The 26,320-nt window shown below is 44.6% G+C and overlaps 1 protein-coding gene across 2 annotated transcripts in view; it reads right to left on the bottom strand.

The window, feature by feature from the left end:
- The window catches only part of LRRC9 (leucine rich repeat containing 9), a 469,353-nt gene that overhangs the window by 263,104 nt on the left and 179,929 nt on the right, over nucleotides 1-26,320 (bottom strand). For both annotated transcript variants that reach the window (XM_030213856.1, XM_030213854.1), the window contains 2 exons: nucleotides 16,050-16,226; nucleotides 11,838-11,870 (listed from right to left, as the gene is read on the bottom strand). In XM_030213856.1, the coding sequence (XP_030069716.1) occupies nucleotides 11,838-11,870; nucleotides 16,050-16,226 (210 nt within the window). The remainder of the gene's footprint in view (nucleotides 1-11,837; nucleotides 11,871-16,049; nucleotides 16,227-26,320) is intronic.

Genomic DNA, 26,320 nt, shown 5'->3' with positions numbered 1-26,320 from the left:
AGGGAACAACCCAACCTCGCGGCCTAAGCTGGCCATGTTGAAAAACAAAGGAAACTTTAAAGGGGCAAAAAAATAAAGAAAACTATGGGAATTTTTTTTTAACTGTAAATTTGGATTAAAAAAAGAAAAGAAATAAGGCAAAAGCCTCGAAACGAAAGAAACTCTTTTCCGGGCCTGAGAGGAGCAGGGAAAAAACTCGACCGCACCTCAATGCGGAGAAAAAATAACTGAGGAATGCGTTCGCGTGACGGTCGGGAAATTGGTCCACTCATGCACATCAGAAGACTCTGGCAAGGTTTTTTAATATTTTGCTTGCAAAATGCTGGTTCCCAGGCCGACGCGGACGTCGACCCACATGTGAGAACAAGCAGCCTGCTTGTCCTCGGAAAATTGTTATTATACATGGGTGATTATAAATTGTTACCTTTTTACATCCAGCATTCATTTCCATATTACATATTGTAATTACTCAATCTTCATTTATTTTATTACTACTTAATATATACTAGCCCACATCACTTTTTGTACTGTTAATCATAATAAGTTGTTAGCCACATTGAACCTGATCTATTGGGATAATGTGGGATATAAATGAAATAATCAATGTCCATGCCTGATTTAAACTCCTAAACTTTGCAGCTGCTCCTTCAGGTATTTTAAAAAAACATTTCCCTCATTTTATCATAGTTATGCTTTTGAAAATTGAATGCTCACACAGTAGATCTACTTGGGGGCTCATTTTCAAAGGTCTTAGATTTACAAAGTTCCATAGATTACTATGGAGATCATTTTCAAAAGAGAAAAACAACCAAAAAGGGGCATAAATCTGCATTTGGATGTTTTTCTCACAAAAACCTCCAAATTGGTATTCTCAAAACCAATTTTTAGACGTTTTTCTATGAAGTCTGTCAGAAGTGCGTTCAGCAGAATTTTATCAAGCCTTTGCAGACTTATTAGCACCTAATCACCTTTATCAATCATTATTATCAGACTTCAATCAAAAAGGCTCATTTTTTCAATCCACCATTATAGTTATCCCTAAACCCGACAGGGATCATACCAAAGTAGGTAATTATAGACCTATCTCTCTAATTAATATTGATAATAAATATTACGCAAAAGTCCTTGCTCATAGGTTAAAAAATATTCTCCCTTCCCTAATACACAGAAATCAAAATGGCTTTACCCCTAAGAAACTGGCCTCAGATAACACGAGACTTTTTTGGAACATCCTAGTTCACACTGAAGACTCTGACAAACAATTCCTTGCAATCTCACTGGATGCTGAAAAAGCCTTCAACCGCATTGAGTGGGACTATTTATTCTATGTACTTAAGTGGTTTGAATTGAGCCCCAAATTTATCCATATGATCAAACTCTTATATAACAATCCTTTAGCAGCAATTGCTTTTAATGGAACCATATCACAATTTTTCAATCTTAATAGAGGTACTAAACAAGGCTGCCCTCTCTCCCCCCTATTGTTTAACATAGCCTTAGAACCACTTGCAACAGTGATCAGAGCGCATTCCAATATCACCGAATTCACTTTAGGCTCTGATTCTTACAAACTCTCTATTTATGCCGATAATATCTTAGTCTATACAAATACAGACTCTCTCCCAGTCCTACTAGAAGTAATCAACTTATTTTCATCCTTATCAGGGTATAAAGTCAATTGGGAAAAAAATCTGCTGTAATGCCTCTGTCTCCTCATATTCCTAAACATCACCTAGCTCACTTACCATTTGCTTGGGAACCCACAAAAATTAAATATTTAGGGATTCAATATTCCAACTATGTTAAGACAATATTGAACACAATAAAAAATTATAGTCTCTCCACTACCACCTCTATCCCTTGTCTCTTGGTCTCCATTATTTCTCACCTGGTGGGGTAGAGTTGAAGCCAATAAAATGGTTCTTGCTATTACATTGAACTATATCTTTAATATGACACCCCTCCCTTTTCCTCATAGCTTTTATAAAAGAAATTGACATACTGCTTAATAAATTTATCTGAAAACAACTCCCCCCCCCCCCCCCACCCGAATAGCCTTAAAAAAACAAACTCCACAAATTGAAAGGTGGGTTAGGCCTTCCTGACTTAAAAAACTATCATACTGCATTCAGACTCTCTCCAGTGGCATACCTAGGGTAGACGACACCCGGGGCCGGTCATTTTTTAACACCCCCCTCCAAAATCCAGTACTAGGCATACCGAGAATACAAAACACTCAGGACCTATAGAGCAATTCTACCATACCATAAGCAGTCATTTCTATGAGTCACACATGGAAAAAGAAATCTTAAACACTACAGTGAGCACTAGAACATCAATTCACCTATTGTAAAACGAAACCAGACAGATAGTACAGATCGTCAATCCTGCACAGTCAATGCCAACTGAAAGTCATGTCTTTTTCACAAACACAGATACACCCTAATCCACTATAGAATAAGTAATCATAAACTTTCTATTTAGACAAAAATTAAACTGAACCCCCGATGCCAGACTCTGCATACAATGCAACACCACAGAAACAGAAAATGTCCCCTAGTACTGTGCAAAATATAAAGACAGCAGATGTAAATTTGGAAAAAAACTAACAAATACCAATCACCACTTTACAAATTAACAAATAGAAATAAAACAAATATAGAAAATAAAATACCATTTTATTGGACTAATACATTTAATTGTCAGAGGCCAAAACCTTCTTCCTCAGGTCAATACAGTATAGTGTGTTACAGTGTCCTAACCTGACCTGAGGAGGGGGGTTTTGTTCTCTGAATGTTAGTCAAAATGTATTAAAATTAGTCCAATAAAAAGATTACCTTATTTACATGTTCTATTATAAACATTTATTAACACAGCTACAATACTACTTTATCCTAAAGCAAAAAAAAAACAAAAATATATATTTTATTTACAGTTTGTTGTCTCTGGTTTCTGCTTTCCTCATCTTCTTTTCACTGTCTTCCTTCCATCCAGCATCTGTCTTCATTCTTTCTCTGCCATCCAGTGTCTGCCCTCTCTGCTGTCCCCTCCATCCAATGTCTGCCCTCTCTCTCCCCCTTCCATTCACTTTCTGCCCTCCCTCTCCCCCCCCCCCATCCATCCAAGGTCTGCCCTCCCTCACCCCCCCATCCATTAAGGGTCTGCCCTCCCCTCTCCCCCCATCCATCCATCCATCGTCTGTCCCCTCTCTCTCTCTGCCCCTTTTTTCAGTCCCCAGTTCCAGCCCTCTTATCCCACCTGCCCCTAGTTCTAGCCCCAGCCCACATCTCCCACTTGCTCCCCCTTTTCAGCCCCACTATCCCACCAGTCCGCAGTTTCAGCCCCAGCCCTTTTCTCTCACCAGTCCCGAGCTTCAGCCCCAGCCACTTCTCCCTGTCCCCTTTTCAGCCCCCAGTCCCCCCAGCTTCAGCCCCTGCCCCTTTTCGGCCCCCAGTTCCAGTACTAGCCCCCTTATCCCACCTACCCTCCTTTTCAGCCCCCAGTTCCAGCCCCCTCTCTCTCTCTGCCCCTTTTTTCAGTCCCCAGTTCCAGCCCTCTTATCCCACCTGCCCCTAGTTCTAGCCCCAGCCCACATCTCCCACTTGCTCCCCCTTTTCAGCCCCACTATCCCACCAGTCCGCAGTTTCAGCCCCAGCCCTTTTGTCTCACCAGTCCCGAGCTTCAGCCCCAGCCACTTCTCCCTGTCCCCTTTTCAGCCCCCAGTCCCCCCAGCTTCAGCCCCTGCCCCTTTTCGGCCCCCAGTTCCAGTACTAGCCCCCTTATCCCACCTACCCTCCTTTTCAGCCCCCAGTTCCAGCCCCCTTCATCCACACGCCTTGCATTAGGGACCCCTTTTCAGCCCCAGACCCATTTTCCCATCAGCCCCAGGCATGGCTCCCATTTCTCGCATGGCCCCTTCCCCACCCCCCTTCTCCCCACCCGTCCCCTTCTCCCCTCTTCTCCCATCTGAGATCCCCCTCCCCACCCCAGTCCCCTTCTCCCATCTGAGACCCCCTCCCCACCCCAGTCCCCTTCTCCCATCGAGACCCCCCTCCCCACGTCCCCTTCTCCCATCTGAGACCCCCACCCCCTTCTCCCCAGCCCAGTCCCCTTCTCCCCTCTTCTCCCATCTGAGACCCCCCTCCCCACGTCCCCTTCTCCCATCTGAGACCCCCACCCCCCTTCTCCCCAGCCCAGTCCCCTTCTCCCCTCTTCTCCCATCTGAGACCCCCCCCTCCCCACGTCCCCTTCTCCCATCTGAGGCCCCCCTCTCCAGTCCCCTTCTCCCATCTGAAACCCTCCTCCCCAGTCCTCCTCGCCCATCTAAGCCCCCCCCCCCTAAACTCGACCCACCTACCACCTTCGACGACAGCCCTCGTCTCCTGCCTCCATCCGGGGTTTAAAAAACAAATCTGAAAAGCAGCATGGCAGGCAGCACTTCGTGTCTGCCCTGCCTGCTTGTAAAAGAAAGCGGCAAATCTCCTCGTCGACGTCGCGACGGGTATTCTTTCACTGGGTCCCGACCCAGTGAGGGAAGACCCGATGCGACGTCGTGATGTCGACGAGGTGGTTTGCCGGCGCTTTCTTTTACAAGCAGGCAGGGCAGACACGAAGAGCTGCCTGCCATGCTGCTTTTCAGATTTTTTTTTAAAGGCACAGGATGGAGAGGAGACGAGGGCTGACTGCAGTCAGCAACGAAGCACCCCCCACCCACTGACACCCGGGGCGGACCGCCCCCCCCCCCCCTTGGTACGCCACTGACTCTCTCAAAATGTACTCTGGTTTATAGAGGAACATAATGAGGATATACTGAGATGGCTCTCCTTTGAAGCCTCACTAATACATCCATGCCCATTAGAACTCCTCCCTCTTATGGACAAATTTAATAATCCCAAATCCTTGAGAATCCTAAAATCATCAGCTGGTTCCTTGAAACAATTACATATTATCACCAAACATCTATATAAATAATTCTCACCTCCAACGTTCTGAAGCTCATTCCGTGGCAGTGAAGCACTCAAGCCCTGTACTGTTCCTAGGCTAGGCTGTCAGCACCACTCACCCTCACTCATAGACCCGCCCTCAGCTATGCCCCTTCTGGACATAACTCACAACTCCAACGTTCTAATGAAGCCCTCCAACTTCCGTCATGGTGTAGATCGCTGTTCCCCCATGAGTGTATGCCCCGCCCTCGCGTCACAACGTGATGACGTCAAGGGCGGAGCACTGACACTCAGCGAATGGAATCGCTCACCTGTTCGACCTGCAAACGTTGCTACACAATGGAACGACGTGTAAGACGCACGGAGGACCAATCAACGACCTGCAACAATGCTAGGCAACCGAACGACACGGAACGATATGTAACACGCACGAAGGACCAATGAAGGAGCTGCAACAATGCAAGGCAACGGAACCACACATAAGACGCAGGAACATCGCTGAAAGAAGAAAACAATTTTGATGCCCATGCTCCTGCTCTCGGTATGTGACTCCCCCCCCCCCAAAAAAAAACAAAACACGTAGCTGCCTTCCTCAAAAACGGAATCAGACACAAAACTGAAAAATGCCAAAACCTTCATCTCTCTCTCTCTCACTCACTCACTCACACACACACACACACACACACACACACACAAACAAACACACACACTGTGCCATGCACAGACAGCATCTTTCTCACTCACACACACACCTTAGCACCTCCATCACCCACAAACACCCTCTGCACTCCCAACTCCTACACAAACAACAGAAACACATACAATTAAATGGAACAACGGTACCCTCCCCCCAACAAACCCCCAAAACAAAAATGCCAGCTATAATTGCACATGCAACTCACACACTGCCCAATAAAACTCCAAACTCCCCCAAACCATCATACACACACTACCATGGACACACAGCATCTGTCTTTCTCATTGACAGACACTCCCTCCCCCAACCCCCTCTATACAGAAACAGTAACAGTGAAGTACAACATCTGACTCTCTCACACACCAACACACACCTACAGACCCCATGTGACTCCCCCCACAAACACTGACCCCCAACCCCTACACAAACCATTAAAAAAATACAATTCTTTTCAATAACTTTACCCTCCCCCCAACAAACCCCCAACACAAAAATGGCAGCTATAATTGGTCATGCAACTCACAAACTCCCCCCCAAAAAACACACCCCCCACACCAACATACACACACTGCCATGGACACATAGCATCTCTCTTTCTCACTCACACACACACACTCCCTCCCCCAAACCCCTCTATACAGAAACATTCACTCTATCACTCTCTCTCACACACTCACTCTCACACACACTCTCTCAAACATACACACTACGATGAATACCTTGCTAGTGCCCGTTTCATTGGTCTCAGAAACGGGTCTTTTTTACTAGTAAAATAGGTTCTCTAAAAGAAATCCCTTTGTGGTTCTATTCTCTGTTTGATTCCTCTGCATTAAAGCAATTTCAAAAAGAATGGCAATCCAGAGGGATTTGGTCATTATCACAAATGTACACTGCAGGTAACCTATTATCTCTTGTTATTATTTCTAGATTGTATAATGTAACTCTAACTCCTCCTTTCCCTTGGAAACAGATCTCATTTTTAGCCCCTGCCTACCCTCTTTCTTCACTCCCTCGCAATTTATCAGATTTTTCATCATACTGTTTTGATTTATAAAGTGCCCAGAAAAGGGTATAAAATTTTTGCTTAATCCTTTGAACACCGTGTGCTACAGAGTCTTCGTAGGAGAAAGCTCTTAATATAAAAACATCAGAACATGACTGGACTACATATTGGTCAAAAACTTTACATCCAACTAAATCAGCAGCTATATCTCAATCATCCTTCTTGATATTATACCGTGCATATTGGACCCCATTAAGATTGGCTAAAATATCCAAGCAAACCTGAAGAGAGTGTATCAGCTCAGAGGAAACTTGGATGACATCTTTGAGGCTCCCCGGGGCTTGATACCACTGAGAAGCCAGGGTCTATTGAGCAGATCTCATATGAAGATGTGTCATGGGTGTAATATATACTGTGGAAGACATGTGGCCCAACAACCTCAACATCTGCCGAGCTGTGACTTGCTGTGGTGTCTGAACCTTGGATGCGAGGGACAGAAGGTTGTCTGCACGCGTCTCTGGGAGATCGGCTTGAACAGCCCACGTATTGAGCAGGGCTCCTATGAATTCCAATTATTGTACAGGGCAGAGATGGGACTTGGGGGTAGTTTATTACGAACCCTAGTAGCTGCAGCACCTGAATAGTCTTCCGCATGGACTCCCCAAGCACCGTCCTCTGAGGTGCTCTTCACCAGCCAATCATAGAGATAAGGGAACACATGCACTCTCAGACATTTGGTAAACACCCTGGGAGCTGACGTGAGGCCAAAAGGCAACACGCAGTACTGAAAGTGATGTGTTCCCAGCCGAAACCAAAGATACTGCCTGTGAGCTGGAAGTATCGGTATATTTGAATATGCATCCTTCAAGTCCAGAGAGCACAGCCAATCATTTTTCTGAATCATGGGAAGAAAGGTGCCCAGGAAAACCATTCTGAACTTTTCTCGGACCAGGAACTTGTTCAGGGCCCTCAGGTCTAGGATGGGATGTATCTCCCTTGTCTTTTTCTGCACAAGGAAGTACCTGGAATAGAATTGTTGCCCTTCTTCCCCTGGTGGAACGGGTTCAACTGCATAGGCCTTTAAAAGGGCGGAGCGTTCCTCTGCAATTACCTGCTTGTGTTGAGAGCGGAACATATGAGCCCTCGGTGGACAATTCAGAGGTTTGGATACCAGATCAAGAACCCACCACTTGGAGGTTATGAGAAGCCACCTTTGGTGAAAAAATTGTAACCTCTCCTCAACCAGTAAGTCATCCAGCACTGACAATTTTATGGTGGCTTTGCTCTGCTGGAGTCAGTCAGAAGCCCGTACCTTGCGTTTGCTGGGGAGCAGCAGGGGCCTTAGGCGCACACTGTTGATGAGCACACTGGGGTCTGGCCTGAGCAGGCTTGTGAGCCGCCGGGGCATTCCTACACCTAGAACAGGCATAAGAAGTACTCCGGGACCCATCAAAATACCTCCTGGATAAGGAGGTGGTAGCAGAAGGCACCTGGCGGGAGAGAGAAGACATAACATCGGTATGATTCTTGAGCTGGTCAACCAGTTCTTCGACCTTCTCTCCGAAAAGAATATCTCCCCGGCATGGGGCATCCGCCATTGTCTGCTGAACCGAATGGTCCAGGTCAGGGACATGCAGCCATCAGAGTCTGCGCATTGCTATACTCTGGGCAGAGATTCTGGATGCCACATCAAAAGTGTCGTAAGTGCCCCTCGCCAAGAACTTGCGACACACTTTCTGCTGCTTGACCAGCTGGCGAAAAGGCTCAGCATGCTCCGGAGGGAGTGCATCAACCAAGTCAGATAGCTGCCTCACCGAGTTCCGGTAGATGCTCATGAAGAGCTGGTATGACTAAATACGGGCAATGAGCATCGCGGCCTGATACATTTTCCTCCCAAAAGAGTCCAAGGTCCTAGCTTCTCTGCTTGGGGCACCGAAGCATAGTCCCTAGTACTCTGGGCTCTCTTGAGAGTGGCATCCACTACCATGGAGTTGTGGGGTAACTGAGACCTCGCCAACCCAGGTTCCCCGTGGATCCAATACTGGGTGTCAATTTTCTTGGGGACCACATAGACAGAGGGACGCACAGTTCCGCATGAGGACTGCCTTGAGTACCTCATGCAGGGGGCTCGTCACTGCCTCCTTAGGTGGAGAGGTGTAGTCCAGGACCTTGAGCATCTTAGCCCTGGGCTCATCCTCCACTTCTACTAGGAAGGGTATGACCTCACCCATTTCCCACACAAATGAGGTGAAAGAGAGGCTCTCAGGTGATGATGGCCTTTTCTCAGGTGGAGGGGAAGGTTCTGAAGGAATCCCATAGGACTCACTGGAGAAAAAGTACCTGGGATCCTCTTGATTCTCACGAGTGTTCTTTTTCGGTGTCGGAAAGCACTTCCCTCAGGGATGTCCTAAACTGGGCCCACCTCGACTTCGAGATTCGTTGCCTTGAAAATGGCGTTGAGGTAAGTTAATGCTTCGACTCCAATGAAGCTTCCTTCACCGACATTGAAGGAGAACTGGCCTGGGTGGCAGTCGACAGCAGAACTGCAAGCGGTGCTGGTGTCAGGGCCGTACCGCGGGCTGAGGGCCAGGCGGGGCTGCAGTGGAAGGCATGGTAAGAGCAGGCACCCCCGATACACATCGCTGCATAAAGGCCTCCAACAGCTCTGGGAACAAGGCCCGGAGTCACTCGTCGAGAGCCGCCATTAGTAAAGGCTGTGGAGCCGGTGCATGCTCAGGTTGCCTAACTGTCTGGGGTGCAGAAGCAGGATCTTGGCTGCTGGGAAACGGGTGCACCAGCACCTCTTGAATGGAGGGGGAGTGGTCCTCCCAGCACTGATGCTTCTTAGGAACCTGATCCCTCGACATCCCAGAGCTCCCGGCACCGTGCGTCGAAGGAGATCGGTGTCAGTGCTTCTTGGCCTTTGCCCGATGCACCTCACTGAGACTCCTCGGGGTCGGGTCCGACGATGGTCGGTCCCGGGGAGCCTGCACAACAGGAGAGTGAGAGAGAGGTGGAGACCCACTCAATGAAAAAATAGCCAAAAAGCACTGTCACAAACAAATAAGGCTCTTTCCCAGGCAATAGAGGAGCTGCAGAAAGTACTGCTGCTCCACACGTGGAAAAAAAGCGAACTGAGGAGCATGGTCGTATGACGGGCGGGACGGCATTCCGCGCATGTGCAGTGCAGTGCATCACGCGTACCAGATGGCTCTAATAACATTTTTAAAATTTTTTACTATGCAATATGCCGGTTCCCGGGTTGACGCTGATCATCGACCCACTTGTGAGAAGGATACAGCCTGCTTGTCCTCGGAGAAGAGCCCTTACACCCTGTGCAGTCAGCTACAGTGATCTCGAGCCACTACCTCCCCCCACTCCTCAGTTTGCATGCATGTGTAGAGGCTGGCTGTGTCAGTGACTCTGGGACACTGCTGGTGGTGGCAGGATGTAAGTGCTCTTTCAGCTGGGAGGAGGTCTTCAACTGGTGGGGCTTGCAAATCCCTGCTAGTTCAGGTGAGGAAGAGATGAATCTTCAGGCCCAGCCTCCTTGGGCTCAGGCCCAGCGCAAATTGGCCCTCTGGCTATGTCACTGCTGGATAGCACCTCTCACTGTTGGCCTGCTGTCTATCACAGTACTGGTGAGTTGTTTACCTATTTAAACTTAACAAATTAGTAAGGATACTAAATTAATATAAAGGGCCTTAAGATTATTTGTTATATTTTATGCTTTTATTTAATGTTTCCTGCTCTAAACTGCAAATAAGTTCTTGTTTGAGCGCAATCACTTGCTGATGAAAACACTTTGTGGTGACAAACTTCTTCTTATCCTCTTTAAATTAACCAGTCAATATTCAGCCGCTGGCAGTGATTATTTTTTTTTTAAACACTGACCATCACCTGCTAAGTTAGACCAAGATATTCAATGTCAAGCTCTGTCCAGGCATCAGCATTGATTATTCGGGCCTGGGCCATCAGCAGTCATCTGGTTCCTATCCAATATTCAACCGAGACTGGACAAGACATTCAGATTGGACCTCCTTCTCCAGTTCCAAACCCTGCCACTCAATCACCCTTCCAAACCTCCCGATTCCAATCTCCCTCTGCCTGATCCCCCCTACCAAACACTGCCCCCAAATTAAAATCTCCAAGCCCTACCTGTCCCCAAGCTCAACCCTCCCCTACCTCCTCCACTCCCAAGTTTTACCCAGAGGTGATTCCTGGTGGTCTACTGGGCTGAGGCAGGAGCAGTTTCCTTTTGCTCCTGCCCGTCTGGTTTTGAGTCAAAAATGGCAATGCTGATCCTTAGTGGTAGTCTCATGTTACTAATGCTAGGGATCAGCCTTCAATATAAGGACAAAGGGTCAGTCCTGCAGACTGGGGTAGGTCCAGGGAGGTGAGGGGAGGATTGGGTTGGGGACAGATGGAATGAGGTGATTGGAATGATTGGGGGGGGAGGGGGGTTGGAAATGGGAATTGAGCAGAGGGGGATTGGAACTAGGGCCAGATTGGGCAGAGGGGTATCTGAATTGGGGGAGGCATTTGGAAGGGGGATGGGAAGGGACAGAGGATTGTCATATTAGCTATCCAGGTGCCGATACTCATTGCCAGCAGCTGCACAGTTAAGTAGCCAAAGACAGGACTATGCCCTATCTGGCCACTTAGGTATGCGGCACGTTACTGAATATGGCTTGTACCCACATAAATGCAGGCTACTCCTTGACTCTGCCCCTGGACTACCCTGGCACTGCCCAGGCAGTACAACAGCAGTCAGAGCTGATACCTAGTAGCACTGCCTGGTTAAGTGCTACTGAATATCAGCTCACTCAGCATGGTGTAAGTGGGCAGGAACTTCTTTTACCCGCTTCAACCACACTAAATATCAACCACTATGTGATGTGCCTGGGATGGGTGGCAGATGGAAAGGGTAGGAAAGAAGATTAAGCTAAGACAAAATAATATAGACCTCATAAGTATCTAATACCAACTTTTTTTTCTTTAATTTATTGCTCTAGGGTTCTAACAATTAAATTGAAACTAAGGGAAAATAGTGTTAGATTATTTAAGCAACCTACTAACTAATATTTGCTTTCCCTAATGAAATTAAAACAAATTTTTATCAATAATCCTACAAATTCTTTTCTTTCCCAAGCTTCAAATCACCAAATCTCCCAAAAAAGTATTATTCACTTACCCAGTGAAGTTTCCTCTTTTCTCAGAACTCCATCTGAAAAGAAAAATGTAAATGTTGCTTCTAGTGCTCTATAACTTATGCAAATAATTGTAAGTTCTACTCACACTCCACCCACACTCTACCTGAAAAATATGAGCTACAGTGGGGGAAATAAGTATTTGATCCCTTGCTGATTTTGTAAGTTTGCCCACTGACAAAGACATGAGCAGCCCATAATTGAAGGGTAGGTTATTGGTAACAGTGAGAGATAGCACATCACAAATTAAATCCGGAAAATCACATTGTGGAAAGTATATGAATTTATTTGCATTCTGCAGAGGGAAATAAGTATTTGATCCCTCTGGCAAACAAGACCTAATACTTGGTGGCAAAACCCTTGTTGGCAAGCACAGCGGTCAGACGTCTTCTGTAGTTGATGATGAGGTTTGCACACATGTCAGGAGGAATTTTGGTCCACTCCTCTTTGCAGATCATCTCTAAATCATTAAGAGTTCTGGGCTGTCGCTTGGCAACTCGCAGCTTCAGCTCCCTCCATAAGTTTTCAATGGGATTAAGGTCTGGTGACTGGCTAGGCCACTCCATGACCCTAATGTGCTTCTTCCTGAGCCACTCCTTTGTTGCCTTGGCTGTATGTTTTGGGTCATTGTCGTGCTGGAAGACCCAGCCACGACCCATTTTTAAGGCCCTGGCGGAGGGAAGGAGGTTGTCACTCAGAATTGTACGGTACATGGCCCCATCCATTCTCCCATTGATGCGGTGAAGTAGTCCTGTGCCCTTAGCAGAGAAACACCTCCAAAACATAACATTTCCGCCTCCATGCTTGACAGTGGGGACGGTGTTCTTTGGGTCATAGGCAGCATTTCTCTTCCTCCAAACACGGCGAGTTGAGTTCATGCCAAAGAGCTCAATTTTTGTCTCATCTGACCACAGCACCTTCTCCCAATCACTCTCGGCATCATCCAGGTGTTCACTGGCAAACTTCAGACGGGCCGTCACATGTGCCTTCCGGAGCAGGGGGACCTTGCGGGCACTGCAGGATTGCAATCCGTTATGTCGTAATGTGTTACCAATGGTTTTCGTGGTGACAGTGGTCCCAGCTGCCTTGAGATCATTGACAAGTTCCCCCCTTGTAGTTGTAGGCTGATTTCTAACCTTCCTCATGATCAAGGATACCCCACGAGGTGAGATTTTGCGTGGAGCCCCAGATCTTTGTCGATTGACAGTCATTTTGTACTTCTTCCATTTTCTTACTATGGCACCAACAGTTGTCTCCTTCTCGCCCAGCGTCTTACTGATGGTTTTGTAGCCCATTCCAGCCTTGTGCAGGTGTATGATCTTGTCCCTGACATCCTTAGACAGCTCCTTGCTCTTGGCCATTTTGTAGAGGTTAGAGTCTGACTGATTCACTGAGTCTGTGGACAGGTGTCTTTCATACAGGTGACCATTGCCGACAGCTGTCTGTCATGCAGGTAACGAGTTGATTTGGAGCATCTACCTGGTCTGTAGGGGCCAGATCTCTTACTGGTTGGTGGGGGATCAAATACTTATTTCCCTCTGCAGAATGCAAATAAATTCATATACTTTCCACAATGTGATTTTCCGGATTTAATTTGTGATGTGCTATCTCTCACTGTTACCAATAACCTACCCTTCAATTATGGGCTGCTCATGTCTTTGTCAGTGGGCAAACTTACAAAATCAGCAAGGGATCAAATACTTATTTCCCCCACTGTATATAAGTTACATGCACATTTACAGAATAGCATTTGTTGGGTTTTCAGCATTTACATGGGTATGTGCACACATATGAATGTTGTGAAGAATAAGGGGCTGTCCTATCCTGGGAAGGCCACTAGATGGCGCTGTTTCCATAGAAATGAGGGAAAATGTCCAGGATGAGTCACTAGAGGGAGCCAGTAGGGGAATGTCCAGCTGGAGGTTGCTAGGACCAAGGAGAGTCCTGGGCTGGAAACAGCCAGGAGGGATGGAGGCCTGAGAAGCCGGAGGCAGTTCAAGCCGGAGAGGAGAAGGCCGGGCTTCGGAAGCACTTACCTGAGTCGATTGCCGATGGAAAAGATCTAACAAAGATGGACATAGAGAACCAGGTTTTGGGGACTTGCAGGGGATGAGGGTCAGATAGGACCTGCTGCAGAGCGCCTGAAGGAGTCGTCAGGTGACCCCTTTCTCGGAGGGATCGTGGTGAGGTCGGATGCCCCAGGAGGCAGGAGGTGGCTGCAGGGGATGGGGGTCAGATAGGACCTGCTGCAGTTAGGCACCTCAGGTCCTCGGGAACGGGGGGAAGGGCCAAGCCATGTGAGGTGCTAAGAGGAAGGTAAGGGACCTAGGCGAGCTAGGTGACTCCTCCCTCAGAGGATCATGTTAAAGGCGGGCATCCAGGAGGTAGGAGGAGTTGCAGGGGATGAGGGTCAGATCGGGCCTGCTGCAGTGAGAACCCCTCAGGGCCTAGTGAATGGGGAAGGCCCGTGCCATGTGAAGTGCTAAGAGGGGGATGAGGAGCCTAGATGGGGTGGTGAGGCCCAGGGATAGAACAGGGATGAGCCTGAAAAAGAGTATGCCCTCTTTGAAGAATTGCTGCTCCTCAGTGGAAAAGACTTAAAGGGTTGCTGAGGTAGAGCAGCAATTAGCTTAAGTGTGGGGGTATGTGAAGAATAAGGGGCTGTCCTATCCTGGACACTAGATGACACTGTTCCCATAAAAATGGGGGAAAATGTCCAGGATGAGTCACTAGAGGGAGCCAGTAGGGGAATGTCCAGATGTAGGTTGCTAGGACCAAGGAGAGTCCTGGGCTGGAAACAGGTGTAGGTGGTTGTGGGCTGGGTCCTGCCTGGAATTAAGGGGAAGAGCCTGAAGTAATGGAGAAGCTAATTAACCACCTTATACCTGCCTGTGGGGTGAAAGAGAAGAGAGGAGCTGGAGACCTGGCAGCTAGAGGAAGAAGATCCCCTTGAAGGTACTTGGCTGAACTCTGTGGACTTTTGAAGCTCTCCGCTGAGAAGGTGACAGCTGCACTACTCTCTGAGAAAGAAAAGTAAGTGCTTTTGTTTGGCTGTTTGAACTGTGAAAGTTTGAGGAACTGCTTTAAATGTTTGGATTGAAGAAGAAATGTTTAAGTTAATGAAGGAATAAGCCATGAAGATTATGTTAAATGGCAACTAATAAAACCTTTAGTTATAAGAAGCCTGGTGTTGGTGAACATTTGTGAAAGGTGAATTACTGAGAAGTGTAGAGCCCAACCGTGACTGTGTGTGAAGGAAGCTAAGCAAGGTCAGCCCTGGCCAGAGCCTGGAAGGGTGACCCGCTCACAATGTATATGTCTTTATTTTAATCATTTATGCACATAATCAACAAGTAAATATTAGCAGCTATTTTACAGAATTAATCTCTAGGCTCTTAACTTAGGCTCTAAATTTAGAAAAAGGAATAGCAGCCCTAAATGTAAGAAACTGCATATTAAAAACATTTTTAGCTGAAAGTTTAAGTCCCTAAGACTAAGGGGCCCTTTACCTAAGCTGCATTAAATGCTAGCACATGCATTTTGCATTAGTTTTGCCATCTACGTGCGCTAAGCATGTGGGTTTGTATTTTTTAAAATGTTTTTGTGAAGGGGCTTTTCAGGGGCAGAGAATAGGCATAGATGTGCTAATCAGCTAGCACACTGACATTACCACCATGTTAACTGGTTACCATGTCCACAAAGCAGGAGCCCTTAGCTTCTGTTAAATAGGAGGCAGAAAGGGCTCCCGTGTTAATTTGTTTAAATGGCTGCGCACTAATGCTAACATTAGCTCACAGCCAGAAAAAGATACAATAAAAAAGGCCAAATTTACAGCTGCACTAGAAATGGGCTTAGTGCATGGAAAAGTCCTATATAAGAATGTGCTAAGCTCATCTTTTAGTGCAATTTAGTAAAAGGGGCCCAGGTACTGAGCATTTTTTGATAAATGATTTCATCTTGATATGAGAAAAGTCCTGAACCTAAAATATGATAATGAAAACTATCAATGCTACTTTCAAGACAAATAAGATATTAATTTAGGACTCCTTTTACAAAGTCACACTAATGATTCCAGCATGGTAGATGCGATGAAGCCCATTCAATTCCTATGGGCTTCGTCACACTGGAATCGCTAGCGCGGCTTTGTAAAAGAAATCCTTATTTTAAAAAAAAATTCTGGAAATCCATTTACTTACTCTGGCATATTTATTTCTTCTTTATCAAAAAATGCTTGAAATCTCTCATCAAACTTCTGCCTCAGAATTCGATTGTTTACTCTGGTTATGCGTTTTATTTTGACACCTGTGACACCATATATCTTGAAATCCCAGGCACAAAAACGTGACAGAATTAAATCATAACACGAATTAAACCTGTGAGGAAATGGCAAAGAAAGGAAACTGAAGAAACTACAATGTACTGTTCAAATACAAAACTCTGCAAAGTAATACTTTTTCCTAAAGGGGCAAGTTTGAAAGTCATTTCTGTGGGCAACATGTTTTTTTTATTTGAAAACTGCTCACCATGGCCTCCTTTTACAAGGCCACACTAGCGATTCCTGCAAGGCAAATTTGCCGCACCAGAATCGCTAGCACAGCTTTGTATAAGGAGCCCTATATGTGCTGAAAAATGTGTGTTATTCGACACATCTACTACATTCAGTCAAGGAGTTTCCTGGGACAGGGTTAAGATGGGGACTGCAACAATATATGTAGTTTATATTTTGAAAACTATGCATGTTGTTTTAGTCAGGAAAAGTACATGCAGAAATAAAGAGGTACAAATGTCTGTAGGTGAGTTTTCTGTAGGCAATTTTCAGAGTTAAATGTGAAAATTTGCTTTTAAAATTGGTACAAAGACTGAGGGTAAAAAGGAGATTTTGCAGCACTCCAAGCGTTTTGAAAATTGTCCATTAAAACAATTATTGGTGTTGCAGCCCAAGACTAAAAAATTTCAAGTAGGAGAAAATTTTAAATAACCTTACATTGTAAAGTACTAGATTTAGAAAAAAAAGAAAACTAAGTAGTCCTTTTACTAAGCTGCGTTAAGCAGTTAGTGTGCACCAACCTGCACCAACATTTAATGCGCATTAAGACAGACCACATGGTAAAAATGCCACACAAACTGCCTAACACATGAATCAGCAGGAATTGGGAGGAACTGGGGTGGAGAAAGGAATAGCCTACTCTGACAGTGTGTGATTCATTATCACATGCTAGCCGTCACAACTGCTGATAGCGAAGTCACAATTACTGCCAAGAGGAGTCCAGTAGAAGATGCTGTGTTAGGTATGTGCCATAGTAGCACACCTCCCATGACATCTACTACATTCCTTACATGGTGGCAACCGTTGCTATGATTCTCCCATCCTCCCCCCCCCCCCCCATGTCCAGTTGCCCCTTCTCTCACATCAGAAGCACCTCTCCCTTGTGTCCAATCCTCTGGACATCACAAATACCTCTTCCCTGTGTCCTGTCCCCTCCTCAACACATCACAAACACCCCTCCCCTGTGTCCGATCCCCATGATCTCATCAAATGCCCCCTCCCCTTTGTCCCATACCCCTAACATCACATGCCCCCTTCCCTTTTGTCCAAGGCCTCTTGACATCACATGCCCCCCTCTCCATCACCTGCACATCCAAGGCCTACCTCCTCCCCTCCATGGCCAACTGTCATCTCCACATGAAAGTCCCACTTTCCTAGTCTAAATAAAATCTGCTCATTTTATTATTATTATTATTATGCTGTTAACAAAATTGCTAGTTTTTTATGTCAAGCTGTACACCACCTTGGGTGAATCTCTTCATAAAGATGGTTAATAAATCCCATGACCTCTCCTCATCATCGGTGACCTCTACCCTCAGGGAGGACTGTTCTGAAGTCTTTAACAGCACACATTTAGGACTGATAAAGAGCGCTAAAACCAACTGACTTAAATTAGCTCCAAAAGCTATCACCATGAAGTGGCTGACATGTATTTTCTTAGCCCTTTTGAGCACATCGGTCAGCAACCTACCAGATAACTTAGTGCCTAATCCTATCCCTGTAATTTACAATCTGTCAAGTAAACAATGTACTAAGAAACACCCTAACTGTAAAGTCAGATACCTGCTAGATAATGCCAATATATACCATCAGAACATTACTATGGCTAACATTCGACAGCCTAAAAAAACCTCATTATCTTTTGAAATTACCCAAACAAGTCTCCCCTTTGGAACACAAGTCTCAACTCACTCCTGTCACTGCTATATATCAATGCCAGGTCTGTGGGGAACAAGGCTCTCTTACTCAGGGATCTGCTAGAATCTTCAGATCTGGGCTTTCTGATTATCTCAGAAACATGGCTCATAGAAGATGATACTATGATATTGCCTCACATCTATCCACCTGATTATGGTATTCTTCATTCTCCAAGACAGGGTATAAAAGTTGGTGGACTTCCTCTTTATATTTAAGAGTTTTTTCCCACATGTCTTTAGATAGTTCTGGGGTTTTCCCTGAACTGGAATATATGCTGTGTAAATTCTGCGATGATTCAAAAGAGGCAAATCAAATCGCCCTACTCCTCATTTACCATCTTGCGGGAGCTTGGTCCAAGGCCCAACCTCAACTTGCAGAGATTACTTCCTCTGCCATGTCCCAATTTTTTAGGATTATCTTCCTGTGAGACTTAAACCCACACTTAGAAAATAATGCGGACACCAATGTCCACAACTTCAAATCATTCCTGAAAGACTGTGAACTAACTACATTCTCCGAGGGTGCAACTCATGAAAAAGGCCATACGTTAGACTTCATGACTTCCTATCCTAGTAGCTTGATCAGTTCATTCAAATGGAAGCCAGTACCATGGTCTGACCACTTCCAACTAGATTTCGCCATTGATATCTGTATGTCAATCTTAACCAGGCACAAATCCTCTAAACTCATCTCCATTAGAGGTAAAATCAACAAGGTCACTTTCTGGTCTGAGCTAATCAAATCCTGCTGGCATACCAAGCTGAAAGCCACACTAGATAAAATTGCTCCATTTACCACTAACAAGGTCAAGATGTTCAGAAATTCACCACAATTTACAGAGGAACTATCCACCATAAAAAGGGAATGTCGACACCTTGAAAAGCAATAGAGAAAGACCAAAGGGACTACTGATAAATCCAAATGGAAGTCAGCCTTCTGACGCTACAAAAAGCTGATTCAAAATGTCAGTACTATAGCAGCCGAATAGGTCAAGATGATCTTGACAACAAAAAATTTTTCTCCTTAGTTAAAAAACTAGCTTCCACTAATGATGATGAATATTCATAGAAAACATGTCCGACCACCCAAGACCTAGCTGATCATTTCGCCAATAAGATCCTCCAAATTAGGTCTGAACTATCTAAAGCTCCTCCCACAGAGGAAAATAGTCCAACCCGTAGTTCAGCCTCAATCAGATCCTACAATCCAAGTACTCAAAACTGACCAAAACCAGGAATCTTTTCAACCACTAACAGTTGACGATGTAAGATCACTGCTGTTGATAAGCTCCCAAGCCAACTGCTCCCTGGATCAGTGCCCAAAATACCTACTCAAATCCATCCCTATGGAAGCAGTAAACGGGTTACTCAATGATCTCAATGAGCTGTTAAAAACTGGCTCTCTTCCCCTGATATAGGCAAAATTGTTCTCATTCCACTGTTGAAGGGATCTGGGCTAGATATAACATCACCTGCAAACTACTGTCTAATGGAAAGCATACCAGTTTCTACTACAGTATTAGAAACCTATATCAGTAAACAACTCTCTTTATATCTGGAAAAATTTCTGTATTACACTGGTCACAATTTGGCTTCAGATTGTCACATAGTACAGAAACATTACTGCTAGTTCTAAATACATATGTCATACACCACCTATGCAAAGGCAACCAAGTAATTCTTCTCCAATTCAATATAGTGGTGGCATTTGATGCAGTTGACTACACATTGCTACTCAGATACCTGGACCAGATAGGAATAACAGGGACTTTGAAAAAATGGTTCCGTGAATTCCTTCTAAATCAAAGCTATTCTGTCAAGCAAAACAACCAACTTTCCAACTACTGGTCTACTAACTGCAAGGTCCCGCAGGGATCTCTCCTCTCACCAACCTGTTTAATCTCTTTATGTCAATCCTTGTCTTTATACACCTGGGTCTTAATGAACTACTATTATCCTACGCAGATGACATCATGCTTCTCTTACCAGTGACAGAATCAAACAAAGATACAACTCAGTCTTTAGCGACTGGAATGACTACTGTTAGCACCTGGGCTCTGACCAATAAACTGAAAATGAATGCGCTCAAAACCAAGCTCCTCTGGTTCTGAAATCAGGGAGTTGAGGTCCCATCATCAATATCTTTGTCCAATGGTCAAAGCTTTACAGTCGGGTCTTAAACCAGAGTACTAGAAGTCTTGCATGATTCTTCACTCACCTTCTCTTCCTATATTAACCAGCTTGGAAGAAAACACTATTCAAAATAAGACAGCTATGTCTAGTCAGATCTTCTTCAACCAAAAAGCCTTTGCACTACTAGTCCAAATGTTAATCCTACCTCACTTGGATTACTGTAATGTTCTATTTCTTGGTATTGTGTCCATATTAGAAAGAACTGCAAATCATACAGAACACAACTGCTAGACTAATATACAGATTGACTAAATATACTAGTGTTTCAACTCATCTTAACAAAGTGCACTGGCTTCCCATAGCAAAAAGACTCAGGTTCAAAGCTGCTTGTTTAGTTTTTCAAATCTTACAGGGTTTCACTTCTAAACTGCTAAGACCACTTCACTACATTTGGTCCAGTCTAACAGACTGAAAGATCAACTGATGCTAGAGTCACTGTTTCAAAAGAAAATTTGAAATCAGAAGGATTTTCAGCTCTCTATTCCTGTACTTTGAGTTAAAATGTGGAACTCTCTACCTATTGCCATCAGAACAGAAAACAGCTATCTTAGCTTCAGGAAGAGGCTAAAAACCTCTTTCCAAAGACTGCTAAATAACAATCCATTGACTTCTACCTCCTAGCATCATCTATTATCATTTCCTATAATGGTTTTGGTCTCATGCATTACACCAATGGTCTCTAATTGTTCTCATACCTCACACTAGCTTTATTGACTTTTGTCTCACCTAGAATGTAAACCACACTGAACTGATCTGATTCATAAATAAAATATTGTATGTTTCTGATACTGTATCCTGTTAGTCCTGTTACTAGATTTCAATTTGCCATGTCCAAGTTTACCTCATTGATTGTATTTATTTATGCTTATATTCAGTCATCAACTTATGCAAGCAGCCTTTCCTACATAAGCACACAACCGTGGAATGAACTACTAAAAGCCGTGAAAACAACATACGATCATCTAAACTTCAGAAAATCACTAAAAACCTACCTATTCAAAAAAGCATACCTTACTGAAGTAACCTAAAAGACTGAACCCTGCTACACAACTAACTAAAGCTAGAACTGGACTCAATGCAACTCCTCCTCGCTACAATTCCCAGATATGTCTGTAACACAAGTATCTATTCTACTATAATACCACTTTGTATTTGTTCCTTACTGGCTTGGCGCATGCCTACGGTAAGCCACATTGAGCCTGCAAATAGGTGGGAAAATGTGGGATACAAATGTAATAAATAAATAAATTATTGTTATGCTGTTAACAAAGTTGTAAGGTTTATGTTAAACTGTTTCTGCTGTACAGTGCCTTGGGTAAATTTCTTCACAAAGGCAGTTAATAAATTCCAGTAAATAAATATTCAATCTGCATGAAACCATCAATAATAGAGATACTTTGGGGGGCAGCTGACAGAAGGTCCTTCCCTGCTGCATTCAGAAGTGCCTTACTGTTAATTTACTATTGACATAGTTGTTGCTCCCCCCTCCCCCCACTCTAAGGATTTTAACTTGTCATAGCCTACCTTATCTTAGCACTGCCCACCTTAGCCTCTCCAGTTGAAGTGATGCAGATTTTACACTATTAACGTCCAAGCCATGAGGGCTAGGGATTGGAGGTTGGGATGCAGAAGAGACTCCTCATTCTGGGTGATGAGGGTTGGAAAATACTCCAATTTCCAAGGTTCTTTGGAGGACAATTCCAGAAGATATGGGAACCACATCTGTCTTGGCTAGTAAAGTGCAATGAGGATCATGATCCTGCTTGAATTTCAGTAGAGTCTTCTTGACCAGAGGTATGAGAGAATATGCATAAAGACGATCCCTCCCTCATTCCAGAGAAAGGCATTTGACACTAGTCTGCCATGCGTCCCAAGTCTGGAGCAGTACTGAGGGACTTTGTTGAGGTGAATTGCAAAAAGATCTACTGAGGGAGTGCCTGAACCATGTTTAGCAGGGCTCCAATTAATTCTAGTTGCTGAGTTGGGAGCAGGTGGGACATTGGGTAGTAGATAACAAATGCTAGTAACTCCAACACCTGAATGTAACTTCAACACTTGAATATTCTTCGCATTGATTCCTGAGAACTTCCCTTTGATGTGCTCTATAACAGCCAATCATCAAGATGGGGAAAGACATGAACTCCCAGTCTGCGTAGCAACGCTGAGACTACTGCAAGACATTTTGTAATACTCTGGGAGCGGACAGAAGGCCAAATGGCAGAACATGGTAATAGTAGTGGCATTTTCCTAGTTGAAATCTGAGATACTTCCTGTGACTGGGACGTATCTGGATGTGGATATAAATATCAACCAAACATATACATCTTACACTATTAACCCCCTAATATAAATAGTCCCTCTACAAGGCCAAAATTACAGAGCTCAATTCTCCCATTTTCAATATCAGACTCCTCTTAAGCTTTTATAAACAGAAATGTCTTCAACTCTTTTTTTAAAGAGATCAAAACTCTATTTGCCTCAAACTAAGAGGCAAAGAGTACAGGCTGCATAGTGAGAGCGGACTCCCAATTCCTCATCTACGCAGTCTTAAGAATGCTGTGCACAGACACTGTCAGAGCCTAATTGGGGGGGGGGGGTGAGTCCAGTGGTGTTCCTAGGGTGGCTGACACCCGGGGCGGATCGCCGATGCGCCCCCCCCCCCATTGCAGCGTGCAGCACGACCTCCCCTCCCTTAGAAAGCTGACAAAGGAGAGCTCCTCTGGGACAGACTTTCTCCTTTCCTGGGACAGAGAGGGGTATGAAGGCAAGCCAAGGGATCCCTCTTTCGAAGGTTCCTCTGGCTTTACTTCAGACTCCTAGGATCAGTCCGTATCAGTAAAGTAGTCTTCATAAGATGTCAGAGTCTGTGCTTGTCTTGGACCACTGTACACAAGACCAGGCTCTGGGTGAGAGGGCTGCGGTACAGTCCCTCTACTGGACTATGGGATCACTTCCTCCCTGAAATGCTGTAGAGGAGCTCTGATTGGGCTTGCCAAAAGCTTTTGGAAGGTTTAGAATGCTGGGTAGCATTCGCACTAGGCCTCCCATCAGTGATGTCACACATCTGTGGTAAATTGACATCCTGCTTGTCCTCAGAGAAGCTTTTTTATGGTCTTTAGGTCTAGGATGGAATCTCCCATATTCTTTGCAGTCAGGAAATACCTTGAATAAAATCCCTGCCCTCTTTCCCATAGTGGAATGGGCTCAGTCACCTTGGCATCAAAGAGGAAAGAGAGCTCCTTGGTAGTGTATCCTGATACTGAGCTTGATCACAATGCTCTCAATGGGCAATTTTGGTATGTTTCAAATAGATGCAGATGGTATCCTAGCTAGATTATCTTTAGCATCCACTGAACAGAGGTTATAAGGGGTCATACATTTTCAATAAACCTTAGTCTCCTTTCTGTCATGGATACTGGGACACTGACTGTGTTCTTGTGGAGGCAGTCAAACCCCATCCCTGGTTTTGGCTGCAGACCTCATTTAGGTCTTCTGGGCTCTCTGCTGCCGGGACAATAGCAAGAACCCTGTCTTAATTGGAAAAAGAGTGGGAGGGAGGAGAGTTCCTATGCCATTGAGAGTAATAGGAATTTCAAAGAAGAGCAATGAAAATGATTAAGAGGATGGAACTCCTCTCATATGAGGAAAGGCTTAAGAGGTTAGGGCTCTTCAGCTTTGAAAAAAAGAGATGGATGAGGGGGGAATATGCCTGAGATCTACAAAATCCTAACTGATGTTGAACAGTTAAACGTGAATCAAATGTTTTAAAGTAATAAAACTAGGAGACACTCAATGAAGTTGAATGGTAATACATTTAAAATGAATATGAGAAAATATTTTTTCACTCAACAAATAGTTAAGCTCTGGAACTCATTACCAGAGGATGTGGTAACAGTGGTTATTGTATCTGGGTCTAAAAAAGGTTTGGACAAGTTCCTGGAGGAAACGTTCATAAACTGCTATTGAGACAGAAATGGATAAAGCTATTGATGGGATTGGCAGAATGGAATCTCGCTATTCTTTGGGATTCTGCCAGGTACTGTTCTAAATTTTAAGACTTGTTGAAAACTAATATCTTTTCCAAGGCATATGAAGGGTTGTCTTGATTACACGTTGAGGTTCCAAGCACCTGCTATATTATATGATATTGCTTTGTATGTTTTTGTATGGTATGAGTGCTGCTTTCCTGTCATGCATTGGAATTCTTTTCACTTTTAATTTTAGTATATTTTGTTCACTGCTGTAATCTGTATGCCAGTCCAGGTGGTATATCAAGGTTTTAATAAATATAAACATAAATTTGAGACCAGGATTGGCCACTGTTGGAAGCAGGATACTGGGCTACATGGACCATCATTCTGCATCAATTTGGTTATTCTATGTTCTTACTCTTGGAAGAGCAGCTCTGTTTAAAAGTGTGCCTGGAGAGGGCCTTAAGAGGTCACTGTGCTATCTGATGAGAGTAACAGCATTTCTAAAGAAATTCTCTTCATGAAATGGCACATCAGCAAGCTTGTTCTGCACGCTTTATCTTGGGTCTGAAGCATGAAGCCATGCAAGTCTCCAGGCATCAACACCCTTAGCAGAAGTTATTAATGCCATATTGAAAATAGCATAGGTCACTCAGATCATGCACTTTCCATACTCCTTTCCTTTGCCCACTGATGAACTGCTTGGCCTTTCTCTTGAGACTATCAGCAAACTTTGCCATACCGCACACAGCTGCTATCAAGCTTTCTGGGAAGTGAGCATAGCATTCCGAAAAAACTTCCTTCCATAAGATTCCAATGTCCGAGCTTCTCTCCCTGGGGGGCACCAATGAGGGAGTCTTGGAATGTTTGGCCCTTCTGACATTGATTTGACCATGGAACAGTAAGAAGGCTACTGTTTCTTCAATCCAGGAGCCTTCTGGACTTGGTACATACAGTCAACATTCTTATTTAAAGGCACCACAGAGAAGGTAGCCTTCCACATTCTCATGAACATGTTCTTCAGGATTCCTTGGGGACTGTTGAAGTACTTGAGGAACTGGACAATGTTCAATGTTCCTACCCTGGGTTCCTCCTCCGTGTCTAAAATAAACGGAACAGCCTCTGACATTTCCCACACAAAATGAATGAAAGCTTTCTTTTTTGTAAACCACCTTCTCACTGATAGTAAAGACAGTATATCAAGGGCCAGATGCACTAAACTTAACGAGCCATTAACGAGCAAGTACTAAACCCTGGCATGCACTAAAGACTTTTTTCCAACGACGGTAGCAGCTAACGAAAATGGAATGCAGATGAGCAAATTGTGTAGAAACCCTATTGTAATGAGATGCACTAACCTTTTCCGATTGCCTTAACGCTGGAAAATCTAACGAGAGGTCTGTACCTCTCATTGGGGCTGCGTGGCATTGAAAAACTGCTACAAAAGTAACAAAAAATAATAGCGCTCCGCTTTAAAAAAGACGTCTATTTAGCCGTCATCCCCCCCTCAAGACGCCGCACCGCTCACCCCCTCCGATGCGGCTCGATCCAGAGGACAGTGCAGTTTATGAAGCCCATCCAAAAAAAACTGTCAAAAAAGACGTTTTTATTATTGCCGGGATGGGGGGGGGGAGGGGGGGAATGACAGCCAAAATGGACGCCCATCCAAAAAAAAAAACCATCCATTTTGGCCGTCATTCCCCCCGCAATAATAAAAATGTCTTTTTTGGCAGTGACCTGGAAGTCTCTGAACCAATCACAGCGCGTTTAGAAAAAAGGAGTTGATGGTACACCTGTACAAGACTCTGGTGAGACCTCATTTAGAATACTATGTACAATTCTGGAGACCGCACTTTCAAAAAGATATAAACTGGAAGAAGTCAGTCCAGAGGGTGGCTACTAAAATGGTCAGTGGTCTTCGTCATAAAGCATATGAGAGGGGAGATATGATAGAGATGTTTAAATAATTATGTGATGCTTAAATAATTATGTGGCATAAATGCACAAGAAGCAAATTTATTTCAATTGAAAAGAAGCTCTGGAATGAGGGAGCATAGGAT

Source organism: Microcaecilia unicolor, chromosome 9, assembly GCF_901765095.1.
Source record: "Microcaecilia unicolor chromosome 9, aMicUni1.1, whole genome shotgun sequence".
NCBI classification, from domain to species: Eukaryota; Metazoa; Chordata; class Amphibia; order Gymnophiona; family Siphonopidae; genus Microcaecilia; species Microcaecilia unicolor.
This window is presented reverse-complemented; position numbering and strand designations above follow the sequence as displayed.